Source organism: Podarcis raffonei, chromosome 9, assembly GCF_027172205.1.
Source record: "Podarcis raffonei isolate rPodRaf1 chromosome 9, rPodRaf1.pri, whole genome shotgun sequence".
NCBI classification, from domain to species: Eukaryota; Metazoa; Chordata; class Lepidosauria; order Squamata; family Lacertidae; genus Podarcis; species Podarcis raffonei.
Window position 1 is genome coordinate 42,286,461 of NC_070610.1, and position 27,751 is coordinate 42,314,211.

General features: G+C 38.9%; 1 protein-coding gene across 8 annotated transcripts in view; it reads left to right on the forward strand.

Moving 5' to 3' along the window:
• LRBA (LPS responsive beige-like anchor protein) overlaps nt 1-27,751 on the forward strand; it is a 361,620-nt gene that overhangs the window by 263,561 nt on the left and 70,308 nt on the right. For all 8 annotated transcript variants that reach the window (XM_053403139.1, XM_053403142.1, XM_053403140.1 and 5 more), the window contains 7 exons: nt 617-734; nt 1,587-1,689; nt 2,909-3,024; nt 3,155-3,267; nt 13,118-13,258; nt 15,276-15,395; nt 23,097-23,249. In XM_053403139.1, the coding sequence (XP_053259114.1) occupies nt 617-734; nt 1,587-1,689; nt 2,909-3,024; nt 3,155-3,267; nt 13,118-13,258; nt 15,276-15,395; nt 23,097-23,249 (864 nt within the window). The remainder of the gene's footprint in view (nt 1-616; nt 735-1,586; nt 1,690-2,908; nt 3,025-3,154; nt 3,268-13,117; nt 13,259-15,275; nt 15,396-23,096; nt 23,250-27,751) is intronic.

Here is a 27,751-nt window from a genome sequence, read left to right on the forward strand (position 1 = left end):
TATTTTAATGTTACGACCAAACCACACTGTCATTAAGCTTAACTATAGTTTATTGAAAGAAGACAGCTTCCTAAGCCACAGTCTGAAGCTGGCTTGCTTCAGTATACCATAGTTAAGACTAACCACAGTTTCTCCAGGTTCAGACAAAGTAATAAACTGTGGGTAGTCAAAACTGGATGTGAAAACTTCCATTTCTCCCCATTGAGTTTGTCTACTATGAAAAGGGGACTAACCATTTTCTCCTCCATCTCTAAGAATGAGCTTTGTGCAGTCATGTGCATGAGGGAGGAAATTAAGCAGAAATCTACATTTAATAACAGTTTCTCATTATGGCAGAACCAAGAAACTATGGTTTCAAACAAGATAGCATATTAAACCATAGCTCAATATGTTGTCTTGTTTGGATACCATTAACCATAGTTCCTTAACCCTAACAATAAGAAATTGTAGCTAACTGATTTCCTGGATTGATTTCCTGCTTGTGAATACTTATTCATATTTTAACTTGTTAAGACAATATGTGATAGTCATGCATGGCTAATATGTTTTAATGTCTGAATAGTTGCTTACATTGTTTTGAGTTGACTAAGTGCATCTCTTATCTTTCTTTAATTAGATACTTGCTTATACAGAAGGACTCCATGGGAAATGGCTGTTCTCAGAGATTCGATCAGTCTTTTCTCGGCGGTATCTCTTGCAAAACACAGCACTGGAAATCTTTATGGCAAACAGAGGTAATACTCTACCAGAAATAGTACTGGAAGGCTTGAAGTATCAGCCTATGTTTGATTGGATGATGATGATGATGATGATGATTACTGCTATGGATTGTATTTTAAAATAGGAATCATTTTTAGTTTGGGCCCAGTTTTCCAATCTGTTAAGGTAATACTGAATCCCGATTCTGTCTTTTGCGGCATTAGCTACCCTTCCCAGTTTGCTGACATTTGCAAATTTGATGAGCATCCCCTCAGTTCCTTCATCCAAGTCATTTAGAAAGACAACAATGGGCCCAGGACAGAACTCTGTGGCACTCCATTTCCTGCCTCTTACATGTGAATAGCCATTTCATCCTTTGGTTGTAGTGTTAGAAGGTTATGTTGCTGAAGAACGCCATTAGTCCTCTTTTTCACTTCCCACTAGAAACTTGTATCATTAGTTTGTGTGTTCTAGGCTCAAGCTGCAATAATTGTTCCAGACTGATCTTATTTCTCCCCAGTTCCTTTTGCTTCTGTGCCACACTGAGCTAAGCCAAAGTTAGGCTTCATGTAGCTTCTAAACCAGGACTCATGGTTAAACTCTCTCCTCACTAAGTATGAGCTGCAGCCAAGATTTGTCCTTGTAAAGAAGCAAAAAGGACAGAGGAGAAAAGTAAAGCAGCTGTGAGCTGCTATCCAGGAGCCCATACATTCATGTGGTCTGGGTAAGCCATAATTTGGCTTACTTTTTCATGCAAGTCAGGCCATTATATCAGGGAAGTAACTTAAAGATATATGCATTGAATTTCCAGAGTTCTGTTATTTTCATTATGCCAAGAAACCCAGCATAATTGAAGTGAATAATGTATCAATTCTTTTTATCCACAGTTGCTGTCATGTTCAACTTTCCAGATCCTGCTACAGTAAAGAAAGTGGTTAATTGTCTACCTCGTGTTGGGATTGGTACTAGTTTTGGATTGCCCCAAACTAGGTATGAAGAATCCTCTGGCTCTAGGAAACAGAGCAAACAAGCATGATTTGAAACACAGGAAGGAAGTGGAAACAAGAAAAAGAGAGCAGTTTCCACTGCCTTGTTTCAGTAACACTGTCCTTTTCTTTGCTATCTTCAGATTGCCCTATGCAGGCACAATTGTCTTATGCTTACTGTCTACTAGGAAAATGAAATAATACTTAGAAGTTTGGATGATGCAGATATTAGCAGATAACATGATAATTGTAAGATGTGGAAAACTGGAATAGAATGAATAGTTGTCGGATAAAATCAGTGGTCTATGATCACAAAATGAAGGCTGAATTGGAAGGCATACATGTTGTTCTCAGTGCTGTATGTGATATGAGAATGAGGCAAAATACTGGTAGAAGGGAAAAGGCACACTCTGATTGTGATGGGCAGAAATTGTGCCAGATCCAGAATTAAAAGAAAGTGGCTGCTTTATAGTGAAGTGGCTGCTTTTCTGAAATGATCCCGTGTATTAAAAGGGAATCACATGGAAAATTAACTACTAAGTTAAGGAGTGTGGCTTCTTTAGGCCTCCAAGATTTGAAAATTGTATTTAAATTCTGCAGCACTTGAAATTTGTGACAAATTAAAAGTGGATGTGAGGAGCTAGCAAGGAGTTTTGTCATTGTGGTATGGTGTTGTAGTTGATTGCCCACCTGCAGGTGAAGACTGGAGAATGCACTGGAATGAAAGGCAAGGAGGCACCCGAGACCAGATGTTTTGCCTTGAAGCTGGGCTGGGATGCCTTGAGCCTGATCTTTCACTTTAACTCTCAGTTTGAGATTTGTGAAGATACTAGGACCATTGTGTGTAACTCTAAGGCATCTGAAGAGTGCGGTGAGAAACATCAAAAGTTGGAGTTCCCCTTCCAGCAGGGAGAAGAGACCAAGATATGTGTCTCATTTGAGGTCAAGGAGGTTGATAGCAAAGCTGTATAATGGGCTGGAACTTAAGTTCCCAATTTGGCTAGGGCTAGAAGAGCGCTTATAGTACCTCTTTGTTGCTGGTGATCTTGATGTTACAGTTTTAATGTTAAAAAACTGTCAAGTTTAAATGATGCTCTTTGGCCCCATCAGTCTTGTATCAAGAAGGATAACTTATTAAAAGGAGAAGATGATATTTGGAGGGAATAAGTGGATGTGGCATGATTTCACAGTATCTTGCATAACATAAAGATTTTATCTTTCAGGCGCATTTCTATGGCCAGTCCGCGTCAGATCTTTAAAGCATCAAATATGACCCAGCGATGGCAGCACAGAGAAATTTCAAATTTTGAATATCTCATGTTTCTAAACACTATAGCAGGTAATAATGGTCGTGCTTCATAAAGGATAACTTGGACAAATAATTCATTTTTGCATAGTATGTTGCAGATATTAATAACAAGAATTCTGATGTTGCCTCTCAAAGAAGTATTGTTCTTCTTGATCTCCAGGGCGTACTTACAATGATTTAAACCAGTACCCGGTATTTCCTTGGGTTCTCACTAACTATGAATCAGAAGAACTGGACCTTACGCTTCCAAGCAACTTCAGAGATTTGTCAAAGGTATTTTTTTCCACATGGCCTTTACATATTATTATATCAAATATATGATAATACTGGATGGTAGGTCTTAGTATTTTGTACATGTGTTTTTCATGATTCTTGTCAGTAGAGACTTGTCAGTTTGACAGTTCTGTAAAAGAATAGTGGTGGGCAGGACATTTTTTTCAGTGGGAACTCCCCAGAACTCAGTTCCGGCACCTCTCAGGTGGGTGCAATTGCCATTCTAAGAGAATGAGGGAGGTGTTCATGGTGAGTTCTGGCACCTCTTTCTAGCAAAATAGCACTGGGGGGGGGGGACAAATGCTGCTACAAAATGTATTTTATGTATTCAAACTGTGTAGCCCAGCAACATTGATTTGGATTCAAAAAAACATATATAACTACAAAGTTGATATATTTAGGCTTAAAAGATTTCAGCTTCACTCGAAGACAAGGATGAACATGATGAGTAGACTAATGCTTTAAACAGTAAAAAGAACCCCTCATGCCAGCCCTGCTAATTTTCTCCTGAAAGAATAGCAATTCATTCTAGAAGAGGAGGCAGGCCGGAGTTGGTGTGCAGTTTTATAGTACTGAGTACCCCTCCTGGATACACCTGTACTGGTACTGTACTGGTATTAAAGCCCCCAAACTTTCATAGCCAGTAGATGTTATGCATGTGGATATAAGTACAGAAATATGAACTCCTACTTTGTTTGGCTTCAGTAGAAGTTGAGTATAATACATGAAATTGCCCGCACAGGGAGTTGTATCCAAACCTGTATTAAAAACCAGGACCTGGTCCTAGAATGTATACAATTATTACAAGTGTGCATGTGTAACTTTTCTTTATTACTACCAAGTCTCCATTTGTCTGGGATTAAAAGAAAAAAATTCTTGGTCAAATGATGTCCCTGTTAACTTATCTTACATTTCACATTATGAATTATGAAGTTTTTTTGCAAAGATTTCTTGTAAGAAGAAGTGAAGAAGGACGCTGGGCTTAATAGATCTCTAGGTCTGATGTAAAGGGGCTACTATTTGCAGGAGAGATGTAAGAAACTGGAGATACCCAAAGCAGAAAGGAGATCTGAAGCATCCATTCCCTGAAGTGTAAATCGAAGGCAGTTACCTAAACTACCTATGGATTCAATATGAATTCAACTACCAGTAGATTGAATAAACCTTTTGTTCCCAACTAGCCTCTTCATAGAAAAGGTAAAGGGACTCCTGACCATTAGGTCCAGTCGTGACCAACTCTGGGGTTGCGGCGCTCATTTCGCTCTATAGGCCGAGGGAGCCAGCGTACAGCTTCCAGGTCATGTGGCCAGCATGACTAAGCCACTTCTGGCAAACCAGAGCAGCGCACGATAACGCCGTTTACCTTCCTGCTGGAGCAGTACCTGTTTATCTACTTGCACTTTGACGTGCTTTTGAACTGCTAGGTTGGCAGGCGCAGGGACTGGGCAACGGGAGCTCACCCCGTCGCAGGGATTCGAACCGCCAACCTTCTGATCGGCAAGTCCTAGGATCTGTGGTTTAACCCACAGCACCACCTCAAAATAGGTTTTTTATATGTCAAATATACAGAGTCTATGATGCTCACTTGTTTCCTACAGCATCTCTCTCATGTCCAGAAAAAGCTGCACATCTGGCAGCACCAACTGAGTAAGAGATGAAATAAATAAAATGGCCTGCTAAGCAATCATGTTGCTGATGCTGTTATGCCTAGCTAATGGGACTGTAATGTGTGTATGCTGCTATTTTTGTAGGAGTTGTTTAACTTTTTGTAGGCTCTGTTGCTGCTTTTCTCGCCATAACTGAAGTCGCTCATTTATACCTCCATTTTAACATTTCCCTCTCCAGTCGTGATGCTTCGAAATGTAGCTGTGTTTCATTTTTAAGTGCAAGGCGAGCTCCTTAGGATTCTAGCAAATCCTTCCAGAGGGCAAAATAAGATAAAGACTGTAAAACAGGTAGTGGAAATGCTTTAAGACCTGTAATGGTGAGCGCACACACAGAGAGAATCCTCCATTCTCACAGCTGAAAAATAAAAGTGCAAAGATTCTACTGGGCTACAGTACTTAAAATTTATGTTGTAGCTAAGCATACAGTTAAAAAAATACCCCAGGCTTTTGTATGTATTTTAACCTCTAGTGCATTATCTTAGCAACGTTTCTGTCTGAGTGTTGATTTATTGCTGCTGTTGTTCTCCAGGCACTGTTTGTGTATTGAATTGAATGTTTGTGTCTCTGCAATCTGCATCTCACCTTATGATCCATTCTCCCTGCATTTAATTGCAGTTGATCAGACAGCACTTCTTTTATCTGCTGCATTTTAAGTGTGGTTTCCGATTAATGCTATCTTCTTGTCAGTGTCCATTTTTCAGGATTTGGTTACTGTATGGAGTATTCGAGCTCCATCACCCATAACTGTGTTTTGTTCTTCCTGCTGAGCTCACATTCATTATCTGACCCAGTGTTAAATGAAATCAAGTTTGAAATCCTTAACACCGATACCAAATGCTAAGACCCACTGAGCTCCATGGGATTTAGGGAGGAAGTGGGGCAGATTGATGCAGAAAAATTCAATCTCATATTTTATGTAACAAAAAGGAGTCAAATAATTTTTTTTTTGCTTTATGCATAGCATAACTAATCAATATTATAATAGCAATCAAAAGAACCATTGAAGTTAGAAGATAATGAGAATATAATGACTTGAGTAAAAAAATGGGTTTTGTATCTGCCCCACCTAGGGGGCACTTTGATACCTTCGATGGGGCACTTTGATACAAAGCGTAAATTGCATGAGAATGGTAATTATTTACAAAAATTTAATGAAAAAACCAATTTTTATTGTGAGAGACCATAATTAGCCTTACAATTTGTTACTTTAAATTATGTATCAAAACTAACAATGTTTCACACATATCATAGACTTTATGGCAGGTTTTCTTAACAAAACATCAAAACTTATATTTATCTTTCCTCAAACACCTATCCATTAAAAAAAACATCTTTGGAAAAATTTAAAGAAGTGTAAGAACTCACATTAGGTAGTCAAAAAATAGTAATTTAAACAAAATGCTTATTAAAAATTAGATAATCACTTAACCTTTAGCTTCTATTGCACACTTAAGTCAATAGAAAAAGTATAAAGAGATGATGTTCAAGATCTGCCCTTTGAGAAATTTGGTTTTGGCAACTGCAAAACAACAACCTTGAAATCAACGCTTGCCTTGTCTTCTACAATGGAGAAGACAAACATACAAGATCCTGGGTTTTTCCTGAGATATGACACTTGATAATTGGTTGTTGATGCCCATGGCTAATGGCCATAGTGGATGGAGCCAATACTAATCCATCACAACAGCCATTACATAAACAGAATAACTAGTTTAGTGATTTCATGCAAACTTGTATATTGGGGCACTATTGTACACTAGTGGGGCACTTTTATATGTATCTTAGTGTATCAAAGTAACCCAACAGACATCTTCAAAAAACTAACAATTATTAATAAAACCACTGAACTTGTTTAAAAATCACGTGTAATCCTGATTACTGAGTGGAATGACTTACCTTTGGTATTTTTAAATCTTAACTAAATGACGTAAAACAGCATTGGAACACTTTTACATTTCACATAATTTTTTAGTTGCCTGCCCTAAAAACACACCTACTCTCGCCAAATGCCAATGGCTAACTGGCGGGCCTGTTGCCTTTGTCCATGGAGTTTTCTTGGCAGGGATACTGGAGTGGCTTGCCGGTTCCTGCTCCAGGTGAATCACGTTTGGTCAAAACTCTCCACTATGACCTGTCCATCTTGGGTGGCCCTGCACGGCATAGCTCATAGCTTCTCTGAGTTATTCAAGCCCCTTCACCATGGCAAGGCAGTGATCCATGAAGGGATCACTTAAAGCCATGGTTTTCCCAGTAGCGATGTATGGAAATGAGAGCTGGACCATCAAGAAGGCTGATCGCCAAAGAATTTATGCTTTTGAATTATGGTGCTGGAGGAGACTCTTGAGAGTCCCATGGACTGCAAGAAGATCAAACACATCCATTCTTAAGGAAATTAGCCCTGAGTGCTCACTGGAAGGACAGATTGTGAAGCTGAGGCTCCAATACTTTGGCCACCTCATGAGAAGAGAAGACACCCTGGAAAAGACCCTGATGTTGGGAAAGATGGAGGGCACAAGGAGAAGGGGACGACAGAGGATGAGATGGTTGGACAGTGTTCTCGAAGCTACAAACATGAGTCTGACGAAACTGCGGGAGGCAGTGGAAGACAGGAGTGCCTGGCGTGCTCTGGTCCATGGGGTCACGAAGAGTTGGACATGACTAAACGACTAAACAACAACAACTGGCGGGCGGCGCGGTCGCAACTGTTGTACTCACACATGTATAGACACCTTTTAGTGATGTCGTGGCATGAATAACGTTTCTCAATATTGAAATATTGTTGGTGTATCAATCTGCCCCTTGCATCAATGTGCCCTGCCTCCCCCTATGTCTGAGTTAGAGATATGTAATTATCATTTATTTAAAGCAACAATCCAGAAGATACTATTTGCAATGCTTATTAATGATGAATAGTGAGATTTTGGGAAAAGGTAAAAAACAAACAAACCCTTAAAGTATTGTTTAATATATTTATCTTTAATTTATGGAACAACTGTTGAAGATGCTTTACTTTATCAACAATATACTGTGCCAAAACTTTATCTGCTTCTTGCACTTGCAGTGTTTAACCATGTAATCTAGTATCATGCTTCTGTAGCATTCTGGAGCCTTTGCTATCAGGCAGGATAAAAGTCTAACTCTAAACAAGAAAAAGAAAAAAAAGAGAATGAGAGATAACACTATTTAATGAAAGATTGACGTGAACTTTTAAAAAATCAACTTTAGGGTTGAGGTGCAGTTTAATAGTTTCCAGAGTCTATATGTCTTATTTAAATAAAACCCCAGAATACCTTGAACCTATGAACCTCACACTTGCATGCAGCTTTTACATGCTTTGTTTAATGGTAGCATGCCTACGTAAGCTTCTTTCAATGTCCTGTACAGCTTTCAGAAATAGTTTCCAATGCAACACTGTGGGGGAACAGAATGGAAACTTACCCTAGTGCATATTTCGCAGGGCTAGAGCTTCCAATTGTAGTTTCAGTCCTTAAAATCTGAAAACAAGGATCTTTGCTTGATATGTAGAATTTTAACATTTTTGTTTACTTACTTCAAAACTAACATACCACACATGGTCCAAGTGGATTCAGTGTTCTTAAGGTGGTTAAAGTCATTATACTTTGTGTAAAACATTACTTCTCCAGTTTAGGTAGTGCATATTCAAAGATCTCTTCATAGGACTATTTAAATAAATCGCTTTTCTAAAAATGCACTTATAGAACCTCTACGGCTTAGGTGTATTTTTAAGGTATTAAATCAAGTCAGGAGTATGAAGTGATAACAGTAATACCAACACACCATGTCTTCAGTGTACACAACAAAATACCCACGGGCTTGATAAAAATGCTTATCACAATCCATTGGTTATACTTGTCAGTCAGATAAAAGCAGCAGCTACAAATAGTTGTCTGAGCCATGAATAAGGCATATGACCCTTAAGCAATCCAACCATGGGCTACTTATCTGTGCTCCTTTGCCACAATAATAATAATAAAATATAAAAAACCCTGTAAAGATATTTAAAAACAAATATGCTGTATTATAAGAGTGCTTAGAATTATTAGGTTAGTGTCTGTGTTGTGCACACGTCATGGGTATTATACCAAAGCCACTGCTATTTTGTGACACTGTAAAATATGATTTATTGTGTGGAATAGGCTGAGACCATGTGAATAGGATTTGAACGGTAGGGGAAAAAAATTCTCCTCCTGTTGAGTGTACTCGAAGCACCGCCTTTATCATTCCTGAGCAGTTTAAGCTTTAAACCTTATCCTGGTGTTGTAGACTAGTTAGGTTTTGTGTTCAAGTTGGCCTAGTATAGCACGGTGCCACTTGTCAAAAAAGATACTAATGGAGATGAAAACTTTCTAGACAATTATTCTATAACGGCACAGTTCCCTAGAATTAACATCTCCCTGCTAAATGTCTCTCTTTAATATGTCCCCTAAAAAACAACCCCTTAGTTCTTCCCTCAGGTGGTCAAGGCTATTGTGGTAACACCTATCACCAGAACAGGCTTAGTTCATTTAAAATGCAAATGAGTTGTAGGGCCAAAGAACAAAGGACAAGGTGCTCCTATATTCTATGTTTAGAAGTCAACCATGCTAGCAGTTGAAACTTAGTTACACTCACTGATGAGACAGCATTCTTCACTATGTCTGAGTTTAGCAGGTGCAGGGAAATGGACATGATATGCACAGCTCTGTTTTCCAACAAATGTCACTCTCTGTCTCCCCTCCTCAAAAAAAAAAGAAAGAAAGAAAGAAAAGAAAAGAAAAGAAAAGAAAAAAGCATTTTCTGTCTCGGGCAACTTCCTCACTCTGCCTAATTGTAGGGCCAGCCTTACAACATTGGTTTCTTAATCAGATTTGAAACCAGCTTTGAGGCTGTTTTAAAACACCTGGTTAGCCCTGTATCCAATCATGGCTAGCCTCAGGTGGTGTTGATGTAGGCCTTAATGATTACTGGGGAGGGAAGAGGTTGTAGGAGAGGAGCACAAACCTGATTGCCATTTCCAAGTCCTAAGGATAAGGTAACAGAGAAGCTACACCCATCCTGGTCTCACCATTAGATAGTGTGATGCAGTCACCTCATTTTGGGTATCATGAAATGGCAGCATATTGTTAGTTTATTCATTTTTTTATTGTGGTATCTCCCAGAAAGAGATGTCAGTGGGATTGTAGTTGTGCTGGTTGTAGTTAGAAGGTTTTGAATAGCTCATGGATATGACTTCGTTGGATTTTCTTTTATAACACCTGCAGAATACGTAAGTAACATGTTTAGCTTCTGCCTGGATTTCTCAGTTAAAACTCTTGGATCTCTTATAGCAGCATCTAACCATTTAATTGTGTTGCTCTTATTGCTAAGCCCATTGCTGCAGTAAGTAAGATGTATTGTATTACTGTAGGTCAAAGGACTGCTCATTTTCCTGTGAATGTCATTTCTTCTGTGTGGGCCAGTGAGCAGCTCTTGGCACTCAGTTTCCATAAGCACATTTATGGCTGATGCATCACGATTGGGAATTTCCTAGCTTTGGCATCCATATTAAAATAATGCCTCTTCAAAGCCAATTAAGTAGAACAGTAGTTACCAGCTCATTTCAGAGTGTGATAGTAAACATAAATTGAACATTTTATATAAGAGGATAAAAAGAGAATTTTAGAAGTGTTTTTTGCCTCGAATGTTTGATAATTAGTTAACTATTAGCAAGGCCTCATAGCAGTTGTCAGGAAAATATGGGTCACTGTGGTAGAATGTATTAGCCCAATACATTGTCTCCATTTTATTGTGAAGCTGCTGAGGAAGACGTGATATACAGCACTGTCATTACAGATCTATTGTTACAGGGGTTCCACAGTCTTCTGTGTACTGCCATTAATTTATAGCAGTAAACAATATGTAGCCTTCCGACTGCAGCAAAGCAGAATCTTTTAATGAGGTGGATGTTATTACCACAATAAATCAGTGCATTTGTGTAATGTATAATTCAATGTGTGTATTCCCTCTGTAACTTCTCTGAGTAAGCTGATAGTGTATCATTGTCAGTACACAACTCCATAGTTCTTTATTTGTAAGCCTTTCTCCCACAGTTGGTATATTTATTTTTAATATATATATATATATATATATATATATATATATATATATATATATGGCTTGCAAATAAACATGACATGCCTTGATGGTTGTCCTGTTGCCAGGTTTCAGAAACCAAGTGTAGCAAAAAAAAGGGGGGGTTAGTTTAAAAATCAATACTGTGCATTCTGTCTGTATGGATCTCCACATGATACCTTTTATTTCTTTTTTCAAAAGAGAATTAAATCAATTCTAATTGGTTTTAGCTTTATATTCAGTGAATGTAATTCTATAAGTATTGATCTGTGGTGGTCTTATTTGTAGAATAATAAAAGCAAGAGCAGCAAAAAGCGTATTTTTGAAAGCTTTAATGCCGTACGAACACCGTATTGTTTACATTGTTACTAAATATAATTTATTTACCAATGATCTTTTTGTCTTCCTTTTTAAAGCAAAAGAAATAGTGTCACAAAGCAAAAGATGAAGTAGATTCCGTAATGGTTCTTTGACAAATGCAATAGTTTACATCAGACTAAACTGAATTCTTCCTTGGAATGTTTTCTGCTGCAGATAAAAAGCCTTTTATATAGCAACCACTTCTTTTAAAAACTGTAATATTTCAAATTAGAAAACTTCCAGTGGTTAATGACATTTTTTTCTTGGTAAAGAAAGTAGAAGAAAGATATGTACCAACAAAAGCAAAACGAAGTACAGTTCCATTGATAAATAACAATATAAATGATAGTATGTCAGTCTATTTCTATTAACAATGTTGTCATCTACAAAAGTAACATGGGAACAAGAATTCCATAAATGCTTCTGGTTTTCTAAAACTAATTTCTGCTAGTCTCTTGTGAATCAATTTTCCCCCAATGAAAATTACGTCCCAAAGATGGATAAGTAGTACATATTTTGGGTAGATATTTGGTATGTGGCCCTCCCCCACACTACCTTGAGCCCAAGATGGAGTCTAGTGAAGAATTATATCTCTCATCTCCCAACTCCCCACAACTTAAATTCAGTTCTGTATTCATAAATTGCAGGTTGGGAAGGAAAATGTTAATTACAGGTAACTGGTATCTTACACATATTTTACTTACGAGATCGCACCTTTGTCTGTTTGGATGGGAAATGCTTATTTAAATAAATAATATAGAAAATGGGGAGGGGCTGGTGGAAAGAAGGGGTAATGGGTGGTCCGTGTCCACTAACACCCCCACTCCCCACACCCCCCTTCTCTTCCTTTCTGTGGGGCTGGCTTAGAAACAGCGACTCACCCAAATGTTGTCCCCTCAGGGACCAGAGCAGTAGCATCTCCAGGAAGGAGCCAAGCAGCAGCTGTTAAGAAACCTGGTATTGTAAGCAAGCTTGGAGGGCTAATAGCTCTCTCTCTTAACAGCTCTCTGCTTTGGGTTTTCCATATTCAAAGAGAACATGGGCCCGATCAAATAAAACAATAGAAATACTTAACTGACCAATCACATCGGTTCTGCCCCCCCTAACAAAAGTCCTGCCCCCCTAATCCTGGCCACGCCCATGAAAGGGAACACACACACACACACACACACACACACACAAAACAGGAAGTGGAGGGAGATTGGGGGGGGGAGAGGTTCTAAGAGAAAGAAAGGTTTATGGGTTTACAGGGAGAGAAGAGAAAGAGCAACGGGAGTCATAGAATTGTACAATTGAAAGGGACCACACAGTGATTGCGTGGGAATGATCCATGCTATTGAATGCATTCAGATCTTGCCAAGGGAAGCAGTTCCACTTGTGTTTGCAGTATGTATGTGAGACACTTGGCAATAATTACTTCATGCATTGCTGCCTTCTGCGAAGTTTGTATTAGAGGATGATTTAAAATAATTCCTAGTGGAAGTAAGAAGATTGTACAGTTACATCTGGGTTGGAAAAGGTCACTTACCTCCCTCTTATTATGCTTACTTGCATCCAAATTCAAAACCATTTGATTTAGTATTTTTGTTATTGTTACCTTAGTAATAATAATAATAATGTACTATGTGTTTAATTTTGACTAGTAATTAAGTGGAAGACAACAAATGTCAATATTATCATGTGATGAGTATGTTTCTTTTCCTCACCCATAGCCTATTGGGGCTCTGAATCCCAAAAGAGCTGCATTCTTTGCTGACCGCCATGAAACATGGGAAGACGATCAAGTTCCAAAGTTTCATTATGGCACTCACTATTCAACAGCAAGTTTTACACTCACCTGGTTGTTAAGAATTGTAAGTAGACTTTGAAAGTGTTTTCTTTTAAATTTGTAAGGGAAGTTGTAACTAAGCATGGATCTTTCAAATCGAAAAGGGGTGGCAGCAACAGAGATTTTGAAAATTGATTAAAATCAATGGGTTCAGTCCAAAGAACTTTCACATATGATGGTAGCATTTGGAGGCTGACTTCCCCCTGCCCAAAAAATGCTTGGACAAGGGTCAGCAGACCTGCTACGGCCACTGGTATTGGTATTGGTATTCAGGGGACTAAGGGAAAGGAGTGTTTGTGGGAAATCAGGCAGAGGCACTTTGTATGTAGGGAGACAAAGGTTCCACCACCTGCATTTTGCATACTCCCTCTTCCTTCTCAACCCTCCATTCCACAACCCATGCCCCTCAGCACGGTTCCACAACTGTCTGGTAGCATTTTATTTGGAGGGAGGCCTTGCAAGAAGATGAGGGATCTGGAAATCCAGATTCTGTCTGTGACTGTCCACTAGCAAACTCTGGATTCACCCCATGTCTGATTATTGCCTATCAGAACTACAATTACTTTCAAATACAGTGGACGCTCGGGTTGCGAATGTGATCCATGCTGGATGCATATTCACAACCTGCAGCGTTCACAACCCGCGTCTGCGCACATGTGGGTTGCGTTTCAGCACTTATGCGCATGCGCAAAGCACAGTTTAGTGCTTCTGCTCATGCACGATTGCTGAAACCCAGAAGTAACCCATTCCGGTACTTCCAGATTTCGGCAGTCCACAAGCCGAAAAAACGCAACCTGAAGCAGACGCAACATGAGGTATGACTGTAATAGCAATGATAATGGTTTTTTGTTTACACTTTTCAAATAAGTATGAAAACTCTTTCTTAAAATATGTTTTTAAAGCTGGTTTCTCTCTCTATGTTACTTTTCGTTTAGAATTACTTTTTGCATGCAAGTTTTTTTTTAAATGAAACATAATCTGACCACTTAATGCAGATTTCATGTGAATCACTGATTAGTAAAATAAGCTTTTAAGATGCAATCTAGAAATAGAATTGCCCCTTTTGAAGTAATATTGTAATATGTTTACAAATAGTGTTTCAGATGGTCAGACGTCTAATATTTATGAAACAGGCCACATTTCTGTAAAATAAACTGGAATGATGATTTATCTGATAGAAACTAATTTCTTTGGGAAAGCATTAGCAGCACATCATTAATTAAACCTTGTTACATTGGTACAAGCAGACATAAATCCTTGAAGTAATTTATGGTACTTTGCTAATTTCAAGCAATTATCCACTAATATGCGCTTAAGTGTCCTCTGACTAGGAGGAGGTTTTTCAATTGCTCAAACATTTTTCTTTCCTTAATTGTGAACTGTAAAGTTGCACATTCTGATGTTATAGGAAAGTTTTGACTCTGGATAATATTTAGGATCCAGAGAGCCCCAAAATTAGTTCCATGCACCCCAAAGATCTGCTTTTATTGAACATAATTCTTGCCCCTCCACCTCCAGGGCTAAATGAAAGCCACTTTGGAAACTGGGGAAAATTTCAAAAACAGTTTGCAAAGAGTCACGGTGGGGATGTGCTTGCTGTTTAAATAAAACAATTCAGATATCTCAAGGCCACCTGAAAGCTCAGACAGCCCCTTGGATCCTAGTATGTATGCATATATAAATCTAATGAATTAAATGAGTTAGATCCAGGCTTCAACTTTCATTGACGGAAAGGCTTCTGCCATTATGGAACACTTCCTCTTTTTAATCACCTGAATATACACATTCCTAGCTATAGTATCAGTTGTTTAAAAGGCATTGAAATACAGTGATACAAAATGTAAGTGAATTTGGGAACCTGTGTTTTTCACTGATTGTGTTGATCTGTAGAATGAGTTATTCTAGGAAAACAAGACACATCTTACCACGTTGTTGTTTTTCTTTTACTCTCCGCAAAAATAAAACCTGTCAATAACCTTTAGTGTTTCATTCTAATTGAGAATTGGCAAAATATATTTCCACTTCTGTTTCTCTCTTCTCAGGAACCTTTTACAACATTTTTCCTAAACTTGCAAGGGGGCAAATTTGATCATGCAGATAGAACTTTTTCATCAATTTCAAGGGCATGGCGCAATAGTCAACGGGACACCTCTGATATCAAGGTAAACTTCAGTGACCATTCTTCACTTCCTATAGTGAGCTGTCATACTGATGATGTTCTGTTAATATAGCACCATCAAAGTGCACACTGCTTTACAGAGTACAAAGGGATTGGTTCCTGTGTTGGAGAGCTTAGCAGTCTGATTTGACAGAGGGGGAACAGTGGGAAATGAAGGGAAATGGAGGCAAGGGGTGATTGCTTCAGCTGCAGTAGTTCGTTACACAAGGGAGGGTAACTAGAGTGTGTCAAATGTTCTTGGACTAATACTGAATGATTTTGAATCTATTAGATTTGCTAGGCATATAACCTTTAAGAAGCTGCAAAGATTACAGAAATAAGTTCACTTAGTATTATGGGCTGATGGTGACTCTGAAGTCTGCTAAAAACTGTGTGCTATTTTACAGCATTGATGTAACTAAATATGCACCCCCAGCTCCTGAACGTATTTACACTACTATATTCAACATACTACATGCTGAGGTCAGAGATCAAGGACCACTAATGTATGCTTTCAATAATATGAGCAGGGACAGACTTTTGCCGAAAAGGCCTCTCAAATCAGATTGATGTGTCTCTGAACTCTAATATTATTTGCCAAAGGGGCAAAGTAACTACAGACTAACTTGGCTTTCTTAGTGTACTGCTATCCCCGCCCCCGTCCCCTTTCCATAAAAGAATAAGATGGTCACTTTGAAGGAGAAGAGACACCCATCTACTTATAGGATAATGATCTAGGAAGCTAATCAAAAACTTAAATTGTAAAAACTTTGGGTTTTTTTTAATTGTAAAAAAATTCTAAAAACTTAGCTTTAATCTTATAAAGTTGAAGCCCATTGTATTTAACTAATCCTCTATAAGTAACAAATTAATATTTGTTGGTATGAAATAGAAAAAAGATTATTATTAAAAATGGTTAGTACAAGTCAGGATGCAAACAACTATAAACCTAGTTCCATAGTCCAAACCACTTCACATACATACATAGGAAATGGCTTTTGGCATCCCTCTGTGATTGTCACCAGTGTGGAAAGGGAAGTTTGTATGGGCCAGAAAGGTGGGACAAGCTGCCCAGGAATGGCCTTGTAGCCCTGCAAGGCCTCCAGTCTTATAGTCCAAAATCTTACATGATGCTGGGAATTCTCTTAGTGTTGGGTTCATTTTTGAGAACTCTATGTTCAAAATGTTTTTAGCCCTCCTAACTTAATGCATTTCATTACATGGTTGACTATCTATAGTAAAAAAAATGTTGTGGGAGATGTAACCATTTGACATTCTGTTTGACACTTGTCATATTATGGGTTGCAAATTGAATTACTTGTTTTTACTGACTATGTACTCCAAAATTACTATGTAAACTTAAGTTTAATTCTGTTCCAATCTGCAAAGTATTTAGCTGCTCACCTATGTGATTAGAATAAATATATTTTATTTATAAATCTTTGTTAGCCATGCCAGTATATACTAATAGTTTCATAATAAGTATCATTCCTTTCTCACCTCAGAAAATAGATACATTAAAAAAAAACACTACTATGTTCTCTTAGGAACTATTTTCATTACTGTACCTTAGTGTGATTATGTGAAGCGAATCTAATGAATAATTTAAAAAATCATGATAACCAAATAAACAGTGATGATAATGTCTGTGTGGCATTTATCCAGCATTTTTAACATATAAGCAAAGAAGCATGCTATAATTTAAAATTAATCCTTAATATATTGAATGCATTTGCTTTTGCCATGTAGCATATAACTATGGCAAGTAATGCAAAAATGCAATTGCTTTTCAAATGATATGCACTATCCTTAAATCATAAACTGATTTTGAATGGCTGAAGGCTGATTTAGTATATACAACAGTAGCTTTAAATTACCCTTTTGTGCATTAATTTGCAGTGTCCGTTATATGGCTTGTTTTGTCTGAAAGATAAGACGTTTACTTTAAAAAACAAAATGGCAGTGCAGTGAGGATACAGTGATAAGCAAATTTCAGCTAGGAATGATTTGTTATGAGATAAACAAAATCATAACTCTCTCTCACAGGGGGTGAAATGCACTCTGGTTTGCCCTGATACCTCCATCCCAGACCATGCAGCACTCAGTGGGCAGGGCTAGGAACACTAGTCAATGTTGATCCCCTGTGTCCTTTATTCCTCTGGACGCGGGTGGCGCTGTGGGTTAAACCACAGTGCCTAGGGCTTGCCGATCAGATGGTCGGCGGTTCGAATCCCCACGATGGGGTGAGCTCCCGTTGCTCGGTCCCTGCTCCTGCCAACCTAGCAGTTCGAAAGCACATCAAAGTGCAAGTAGATAAACAGGCACCGCTCCAGCGGGAAGGTAAACGGCGTTTCCGTGTGCTGCTCTGGTTCGCCAGAAGCGGCTTAGTCATGCTGACCACATGACCTGAGGGAGCTGTACGCTGGCTCCTTTGGCCAATAAAGTGAGATAAGTGCCGCAACCCCAGAGTCGGTCCCTTTACCTTTACCTTTACCTCCACCATCAGGCACAATTCAGCACCCTCCCAAGGCTGAGAAAATTAGTTAGCCAGTGTTTTCTAGTTTCAGTGTAGCCTCATTGTGTGCTTCCTGCATGCTTGCAGCAGAGTCCAAGGCTTAAGCCTGATGCCTATAGCCCTGTCAGGCTTAACAAGATAAGCATGAACAAGAGAAGGTGCAGGGGAGACTTACTGAGTCAGGTGACAGGCTAGTGCTGTTGAACACTGTCTAAAGTTGCAGAGGTCTGAGCATGACTCAAAAGGATTTCAGAACACCTGAACTGCTGAAATTTGAGATCCACTGATCACTATTTCTGAGATCCAGTGGCATCACCATTAATGATGCTAATTTGGTAAGTGTCAGAGTATACATACACAAATGGTTTTAAAGCCTGCCTTTGACATCGAGTGAATTCACCTGAATTCAGCCAGTTCCCACACAACTTTGTTCAGAAGAAAAGATGACTGTCCTTATTTGCTATATGATCCATCAGATGAAAATTATCTGCAGTAAAAGTCAAATTGTAGTTAACTGTGTCAAAGTTCACATCTGTCTAATATTTTAAAGGTATTTTGGGAAGGTAAAAAATATGCTTTACATTCTACACAACTATGGAGTAAAAACATATGTTTGACCTAGAAGGAAGATGGGGGAAAGCATTGGGATGGAATATATATATATATATATATATATATATATATATATAATCACTTGACAAGAAGGTAACAATGAGAAAGGCATCTGCAATTTGCACATTTCCCCGCTCTGCCATTTTACTATTAATTTGCAATGTTTAGGCCAGATAGGCAGGAAGGAACTAATACAATGTATCATCACTCAAAAATAAAATATGCAAGGTTCAAGCAAAGGTTAAGCTGTAATTCAAGATTAGCCCGATGCTTTGATCACTAGTCTTAGGGCTTTCATGTCACGGTGACAAGGATTGGTTGTGACCGCATGTATACTCTAAACTTTATTTCCTGGGTTGTGATACCAAATGACACAAATTGCTTCCAAAGCTGGCCCATGAGATTCTTCTTACAACATGCACTGGTGTGTCAACCAGTTTTCCCACATGCTCTCAATGGCAACAACTCACTTGCTCCCTTTCTTTTCATTTTTGAGTAGCAGATTTCAAGTGAGAGGAGCTTCCTAATACTTGACCAATAATCCATTTTATGCTGTAAAGTAAAATAAGTTGTACATATGTTTGCTAATTGTGAGAGTATCCCGCTCCCAACTCTTTGGTTGAGGGAAAAGTGAGAGACTGAGTGGAAGGGAAGGAGGGAGCAAACACAATGACGTCTTTGATGTAATTTGTTGAAAATAGATTGAGAGTGATAACATATATTCCAGTGGAAGTGTAACAGTCAGCTTGTGCTGTGAGGCTAAGTTACCAGTAAGTTACCTTGGGGACAGATTTTGCTGTGGAAAACGTAAGACTGAAGAATTTTCTAACTTGATAAAGTTAGTTCTTATGAGCTTATTACTAACTAAGGCCACTTCCAAACATTGTTTTAATTAATGGCAATGTAAAGGAAACAGGAAGCGCAATAGGAAATAACTCATTTAAACTGGTACTTATTCCTGTGAGGTGACAGTAGTCCTTCCTCCCATGCAAATCCTGCTAATCCTTGTGGTAGTAATCAGAACAGGAATTTCTCCATCACAGTCAAATAACATAATTTTTAGATTTAGAGTACTAATTGCCCACAAATGTATTAATATGGTAGGACCCTCAGTTTGCTGGAGGCTTTGTCACTAAAGCCTATGTCCATGGTCCAGAGTTGTTCTCCTGCACATAGAGACAGACTTTAAACTACAAACAGGAGCTCTTGTATGTATAAGGAATCCTTCTCGCAGGAATTAAAATCTTATTGTCATTGTCAGTTATGTAGGGGCTTTCAAATACACCTACACCTGATGGATGGTATTTCATCCTCTTGTTCTGCTTATGGTCCTTGTGTCCATTCCATTCCATGCCTTTCATTTATCTTTACATCCTCATGCTTTAACATCCTCATTTTGAAGGTGCGAAGCAGTAGCAGCATAATGACATCTTTGCAAAAGAAGTAGCTGTTCCTGAAGGGGCATTTGGGATTCAAAAGGTGGAGTGAGCATAGCTGTCAACTTACAGATTTGAAAATAAGGGACCAGGAGCCTTGAAAATAAGGGACCAGCAGCCAAAATAAGGGACCTGCAGCCTCACCTGTTGCAGGCACTCCAGTCTTCCTGTCCTCCTGCAGTCTGGTCAAACTCATGCTGGTAGCTCTGAGAACACTGTCCAACCAACTTTGTAACCAGAGGTTCAACTGAATAGAATCTGAATCACATGCACCACAAGGCCTATGCAGCCTCAACTTAAGATGGCTCCCCGGCCTGGCTTTGCACTGCAAAGTTTGCAGCAGCACGTGCAACAAAATGGCGTCCAGCATTCAAAAACCCCCTCAGCTTGCATTAACTAGCCACACACAAGGCATGCAAGCTCCATCCTCCAGTCGTTCTTAGACTTCTTATTGGGTGAGCAACGCAGCCAAGCAACACAGTTGGAGCCTCCCTCCTCCCTGGCCGGGAGGGAGGGAGGGAGAGGAGCTGCTTCCTTTGAAATTTAAGGGACATCATTTAAGGGACATTTAAGGGACATCCATCAATAAGGGACAGCAGCGGGACATGGCCCTGGAATAAGGGACTGTCCCTTCAAATAAGGGACACTTGACAGCTATGGGAGTGAGGAATCAGGACACTTAACATGATTCCATTCCAAATTGGCTTTATGGCTTTGGAGTTTTATTAACAGCAGAAAAGTTTCACAACTTCCTCTGAATTACTGCAATAAGCTCTATGCTTGACTACCCTTGAAGTTGGTCTGGAAGCTGCAAATAGTGCACAATGTTAGCAGCCTGACTGCTCACTGAGGCAGGATATTGCTACCATGTTATGCTGCTGTTGCCAAAAAAATTGCACTGGCTGCCAATTAGCCACTATACCAGAAAAGTTAAAGGTGCTTGTTTTGGTATTTAACTCCTGTACAGGCTTAGGGCCAGGATACCTAAAAACCGACTCATCCCTTACACACCCAGTTAGCCACTGCACTGGACATCGCCTCCTGCAAATACCATCTTATCAAAAGTCCATACTGCAGAATTTAGGAATTTGATCTCTCGTACGGTGGCACCTTCCCTTTGGCATACTCTCCAGTTAAATATTAGATAAGACACCATTTTTATTGTTTTTTCCGAAAACAGTTGAAAACCTTCCTCTTTCAACAAGTTTTCCCCCCAGTAGAGATTCTTTCCAGCCTGTTTTTATATTGGAATAGTTTCCAGAAGTTTTAATTGTTTTACCACTTGTCTGTGGTCCTGGGCTCATATGGGAGAAAGGGCAAGATGTATGTTAAATAATTAATAATGATAATAGCTCACTTTCCCCTCTTGGAACTGATTTAAATGTGATTAATTGCAATTCATGTAGGTGATCAGGGAGACGTATGTGGTGTGGTTGTTATTTTAAAAACCACTACATTTAATTTAATGGATGCAGTTTAGTCAACAAAGTGCCTCCAAATAATTTGCTAGCATGTTTTTCTTTTGTATCACAGACTCATTTTGACCTTGTTATAGGTTAATTAGCATGACTGTATACAAATATATAGGATGCATATCTGAAGTTTTTCTCACAAGGACTGAGGTGATAATAGCTTAATTCTTGCTTGATTCTTCTTGTCTGTTCTCCGGGAACTCTGGGCTGACCCTGTCCATAATCTGATGACCTACCATTGCACTCAGCTATTTGGAAAACTGTTCTGGCCATAGCTGACCCTGAGGGTGGTAGCTGGAAGACCACTGATCCATTGACCCATGTCAAGAGTGGATTTAGAATCTGATCTACTGGGCCTCTTACATAGTTAGCCAGTGGAGCTACTCCACAGAATGTGTTTTTCTGCTTATTAAATAGCATGCACTTTTCATTTGTTAGAAGGAAGACCAATTTTACACCAGTTACTAATTTCCTGGAGCAATTACAAATATTAAGCCTTTCCATTCATGAAGTGCCCCTTACAAGAAATTGATAGATTTTCTGCAAAAATGTAAGCTTGCTTTAACTGTGCCTTCATTAGTTGGTACATTTATATAATGTTCCATTATAGCATATATATAATTTTAAAAATTATTTTGCTTAGAAACACACAAAATAGAAAAGCAATTGTAATCACTCAACACATGTGTGCCCCACATTTTGCAACATGAACATAAGGCAGTGTATACATGTATTCAGAAAAAGCAGCCAATTGCTTATATGTATGGCTGCTTCTTAAAACTTAGTTTTTGTCATGTGGCTCTGGGGCAGGGATGCTGGTGTTTGTTCAGAAAATAAAAGCCCTGTTGCATTAGAGAGCTGCTTGGGTTTGTCTATTGCTGAACAGACTCTTTGTAATCAGCAATTCATACCAATTGACAACAAACAGACCAACTTTATAAGTTGAATTGAAATCCACATTTAAAGTAAGTGGATTGCACCCATAAATTTCATTCCACTCCTAAAAGAGGAGTCCATTCAATTTTTAAATTAGCCATTGTTTAATGGGTATTGTTGCTATTGCTGTTAGCAAAGAGATTGCTCTCATAGATTGTGATACTTGCAGTCTAGAAGTTACTTACCCACAGTGGTAGGACTGCAGTTGGCTGTTTTTACTAAGCAAGTTTCAGGGTGTGAAATGCCATTGTGGTACTTGCTTATTAGTTTTAGTTTTTCTTTATTAACTATACTTGTATGGGCATCGTCTCTTGGCAATCAATCCATCCATCCATCCATCCATCAATCAATCAATCAATCAATCACCAATACAAAACAATAAAAGCACTTGTTCTTTCTGGCAAAAAACAAAAACAAAATATGAATTATAGGGTTGAAATGCCCAGATTAAAAGTAAAAGTTGTTTGAAAGGCATGGTGCATGAAAAGGTACAAAAAGGAATAAAACCTGGCCCTCAGAGACTATAAGGATGGTAGCAGATAAGATTTTCTGGAGAGGTCATGTTGCCAGCACCAATAAAATGTATCTAATTTTACCCCTCTGTTGACGAAATAGTTTTTCATTCACTGGAGGTTCTGTGAGAGGGCGGGAAGTGATTGTGTGTGTGTGTGTGTGTGTGCGCACGCGCAAAGTTTTCCTTTCGTCTTAACATGTTGGTTTTCATTTTTACATAGGAGCTGGTTCCTGAATTTTATTATCTCCCTGAGATGTTTGTCAACTACAATAATTACAATCTTGGAGTGATGGATGATGGAACAGTAGTGTCTGATGTTGAACTTCCACCATGGGCCAAAACCCCAGAAGACTTTGTTCGCATAAATAGATTGGTAAGATAAATGTCTGTGGACAAATGCTGGCTCCCTCAGCCTATAGAGCGAGATGAGCACCACAACCCCAGAGTCGTCCGCGACTGGACCTAACGGTCAGGGGTACCTTTACCTTTACCTATTCTCTGTATTAAGAGCTGGTGCTTGAAATGTCTTTCCTTAGAGAATGAGATTAGTCCCTTTGTTCTGTGTAAAGCTAAAATTTATGAAGCCTAGGATCCAAAGAGCTATTTTAGGTGTACTCATAGGCTTGGGAATGCCTAGTGAGATTATTGTAAAACCTAAACAGTAGACCCTCATGCTTTTCTCATTGTTTTAATGTAATGTAAGGTTTTTTGGGGATACCTTTATTATATTCTCACATATATATTTCTGGCATTACTGATGACACTGTTAATCTAGTGAAAGAAAGACAAAATGTTCATGTCTTCACATTAGGCATTTGATTAGTTCTGGTTCAGAGGGCACCATTACCCTTATGTATGTTAACTGTAACAAGTTAAAAAGTCGAATTTCAAACCACCTGCTTTCCACCTACCACTTCACTTTAATGTTTTTGTGCTAACTTGTAATTATTTGCATCTTTAGCTATATCTCACTTGAGTTTTGTTATCTGTAATGAGCCACTGAAAGCACACACCTGCTTTCCATGATAGCTTTACCATATGGGTTAGCTCGAGGTAACTGGCCAATCATCTTCACTCGCGGCCCCATTTTTGTTTGTTAGTTTGGTCATAATCGCCAATGTTTTCCTCCTAAATACATCTTAAGTTATTTCTATCATACTTTTTAAAGAGCTCAAATCTGGGTTCATCCATTCCATACCTTGCAATGTGTTGTAAAAATATATTCTTTTATTCTAGCCTGATAGACTTTATTTTCCATTACGTGACATAGTATGAAAAAAACAGGGTAGGAGATTGTAAATATTTTCTTTACTATTTGTTTATTGTATTTTATGCCACCTAATATTTCTTAGGTAGGTATTAAGACAAGGCCCATTTCTGTAATTATAGGATGAGAATCATATCTCTCTGTGATACAAATGTGCATATAATGTTAAATAGACCATGGAATGAAAGCATATGAGCCTAAGTATGTCTCAGTTTGATCAGTGCCTGCATGGGATGCTATCCAGGAACCTCATGTACTTTGAACTCCATGATGAGGGGGAGGGTAGCATTTAACTGTAGAAAAGAAATCAGTCAGTGTGGTGTAGTGGTTCGAATGAAGGACTAGTACCTAGGAGGCCAGGGTTCAGTTCCTTACTCAGCCGTGAAACTCACTGTGTGACCTTGGGCCACTCTCTGCTTCTCAGGCTAACCTTCCTTACAGGTACAGATAGGTAGCCGTGTTGGTCTGCCATAGTCAAAACAAAAAAGTTTTTTCTTTCCAGTAGCACCTTAAAGACCAACTAAGTTAGTTCTTGGTATGAGCTTTCGTGTGCATGCACACTTCTTCAGATACACAGAAGAAGTGTGCATGCACACGAAAGCTCATACCAAGAACTAACTTAGTTGGTCTTTAAGGTGCTACTGGAAGGAAAAAACTTTTTTGTTCTTCCTTACAGGGTTATTATGATGATAAAATTGGGGTGGGGAGTATGATACCTTGAGCTCCTTGGAGAAAAGGTGGCCTATAATGTAACAAATAAAGAAATGAGGTGAAAATTATTTCTATGGTACAAAAAGGTAGTGCTTGCATCAAAAACACCATTATACTCCCCATCCCATTTTATTCCCCACCCCTGGTTGTTGTTTTTTTCAGATATAGCAATCCTTCTAATCTTCCTTGCTTAATTAAGAGAGAGGTGAAGTTTGGTTTTAGAGTTCATCATAGATTTCCTCTTGCCCTGCATAAAAATATATGCCGTATGATGGGGGAAAGGGAAGTCCACATACCTGATGTTTTACGTGTGACTCTTACTCTTTGTGCAAGGCCTTGCATTTGTTGAGTCCAAATGAAATGGAATGTATAAGTAATTTATATGAGTAATTGCATGATTAATGTTCTATTCTGGGGTTATGCAAAATACGTTGTGCTTCTGTAATTACATAGCTCCAGTGACTGTATGTCAGCTGTCTAATTAGTATTTTTGTAAGATTATATAAATGTGAGTAGTGAGGAAAATTATATTTAAAAAAATCGAATACTTTGACAAATAATTCTTTGTAATAACACGAGAACATTTTAAATGTTATGAAAAAGCAGAGTTGTCTATTTATTACATCCTTGCAACTTCCTAGATCACAATAAATAACAATAGTAGTTTTAAGTGCCCATTTTGTAAGCTATTGCATGCAGATTCCCCCCCTTCAGTTTGTTTTACAGATTTTTCTACAGTGATTAGACCTCATGAAATGCATACTGCTTTGATCTGTGACCTTTTTGTGGTGCTAATCGGGTTCCTGATATCATTATACCTTGCTCATTAATCATATTTCCTACATCCCATCAGCCAACCAGACAGCCAAGCCTCTGTTTCAGCCCTGTGCCTGGCAGGTTTCTGCTTTTCCAGATTATTACACTGTGATACTTTGGCTTCTCATAACCAGACCCACATCAAGCTGTGTACTACAATTAAAGTCAGATGGTCCTCAGGTTGAACAGGGATATAGTGTTGCAGCTGTCCGTCTTTTATTGGAATAGACCAGCAAGGGGAACAGATGATATATAGGACAGTACATAATAACAGATTGTACAGTATCAGGTCAATAGCAGGGGTTCACAATGCTAATTGGCAGACATAGTTACTTTAATCTAGCTCCTAGTATTAAAAAATAACAAGATGGGGTTTCATTAAAACAGATTAGATATATCTTTGCCTTTGTCTTGGGAGAAAGAAGTAGGGAGAAATGTGAGGATATAAACTACAGTGACTTATGAAACCAAAGGTTAATACTTTTTTTAAAAAAGCAGGGGAAAAAATCAAGTTTAAACTGTAACAAAGGATAAGGTTAGCATCCCCTTTAAAAATCTGGGGGAACAATAATATATTCAGCTGGTATTCAAAAGCCATTGAAGAGGGTTCTAGATAAATGGGCAAGGGAACCTCCTGAATAGGGCTCCTGATGATGGGCTTTGTGGCTGGGCATGCTTGTATGGCAGCAGATATTCTTCCAGTCCCAAACTCTTTACGTACTTTGAGTTAGAAACACAAGCAAATTTGTAGCTAGTGAACTGATATGATAGGTACCTTACTCTTACTCTCAGTCATTAGCTTTGTTGTGTTATCCTGAACTTCTTGAAGTTTATGAAGTCGTCGAAGGAAATATTACATTATGTGCATTGTAGCAATCTAGGCTGAATGTTTTTGTAGCACAGAGAACTATAGCCAGGTCTTTTTGGCATACTGCCAAATGATTGGCAGCTTTTTGCTCATGCAATGTTCCAAATAACATTTTCAGATGCAGAAACTAGATTTTTGGTCCTCAGTGCAGTCATTCACATTTTCTATAGCTTGATTAGTATGTTTTGCTTCCTTTTGTCAACCCTTAGAAAGGTAAACAAATTTAAACAGTATTTTTTCCCCTAAGCTTGTTTTGATTAACTGTCAAATTGTTTAAATGTCACCTTGCTATTTGCCATTTATTGCTTCAGTCATGCCATGACTTAACCTGTTGTATCCTAAAGCTGTAATGACCATACTTCATTCACGGATTATACTAGTTTGATAGGCAATCTGTGCAAATTTCTTATTATCAGGGGCAGCCAGGACCATTTTGCTGCTAGAGGCAAAAACCCTGGCACTGCCCCCCCACTTCCTGTCCCTCACTGATGCTTGGCGCCTGGCAAGCGAGGTGCTGCTGGGTGCTTGGTATCTTCTGCTCCTGGCCTGTCACAAAGAGAATGAGGGGATGGAATATGGAGGCCTAGGGAAAAGTAGAGGAGTGTGCTGCCACCCATGAGCATGCTGCTGCAGCCTCTGGAGTCGAGGAGCAAGAGGTGGCAAGAGCTTGGCAGTGGTGAGCTCCCAGCAGTGGCAAGTGCTCCTGGTGAGTGAGATGATGAGAACCGCAGCCCACCTGCCCACCAATCTCTCACTTGTCTTGCCACTATGGGTGGTGGCTTCTTCTCTCAGGGTGACATCCCCTCTCAGTTTGTGGTCCCGAAGCAGCTTGCTTCAGACTGCTTCACAGGCGGACTGGTTGTGCTTATTATGGAGTGACACTGCCTATAAGATTCAGCTCACCCGCACCGTGAATTTGCCTACAAGCCTACAGTGATTTTTTGTGATGTTTTAGCATTTCAAAAGATAACAGAAACTGTTACCCATGATGTAAATGAGACTTTATTCTACAATACTTCTGACATAGGCTGCAAGTACTGCCATCAAGAGTCTCTCTTAATGAATCTCTTGAGAAGGTAGCATGGACAGAGATCTGATTTCAGGAAGCTGGAATCCAGATAGTAAGAGAAGGTCTGATTCTGTATGATCTGTGAGAGCTGTAAGGTATGACTGCTATTTCAACAAGGGTTTAAGCTCAACTGAGTACCGAAAT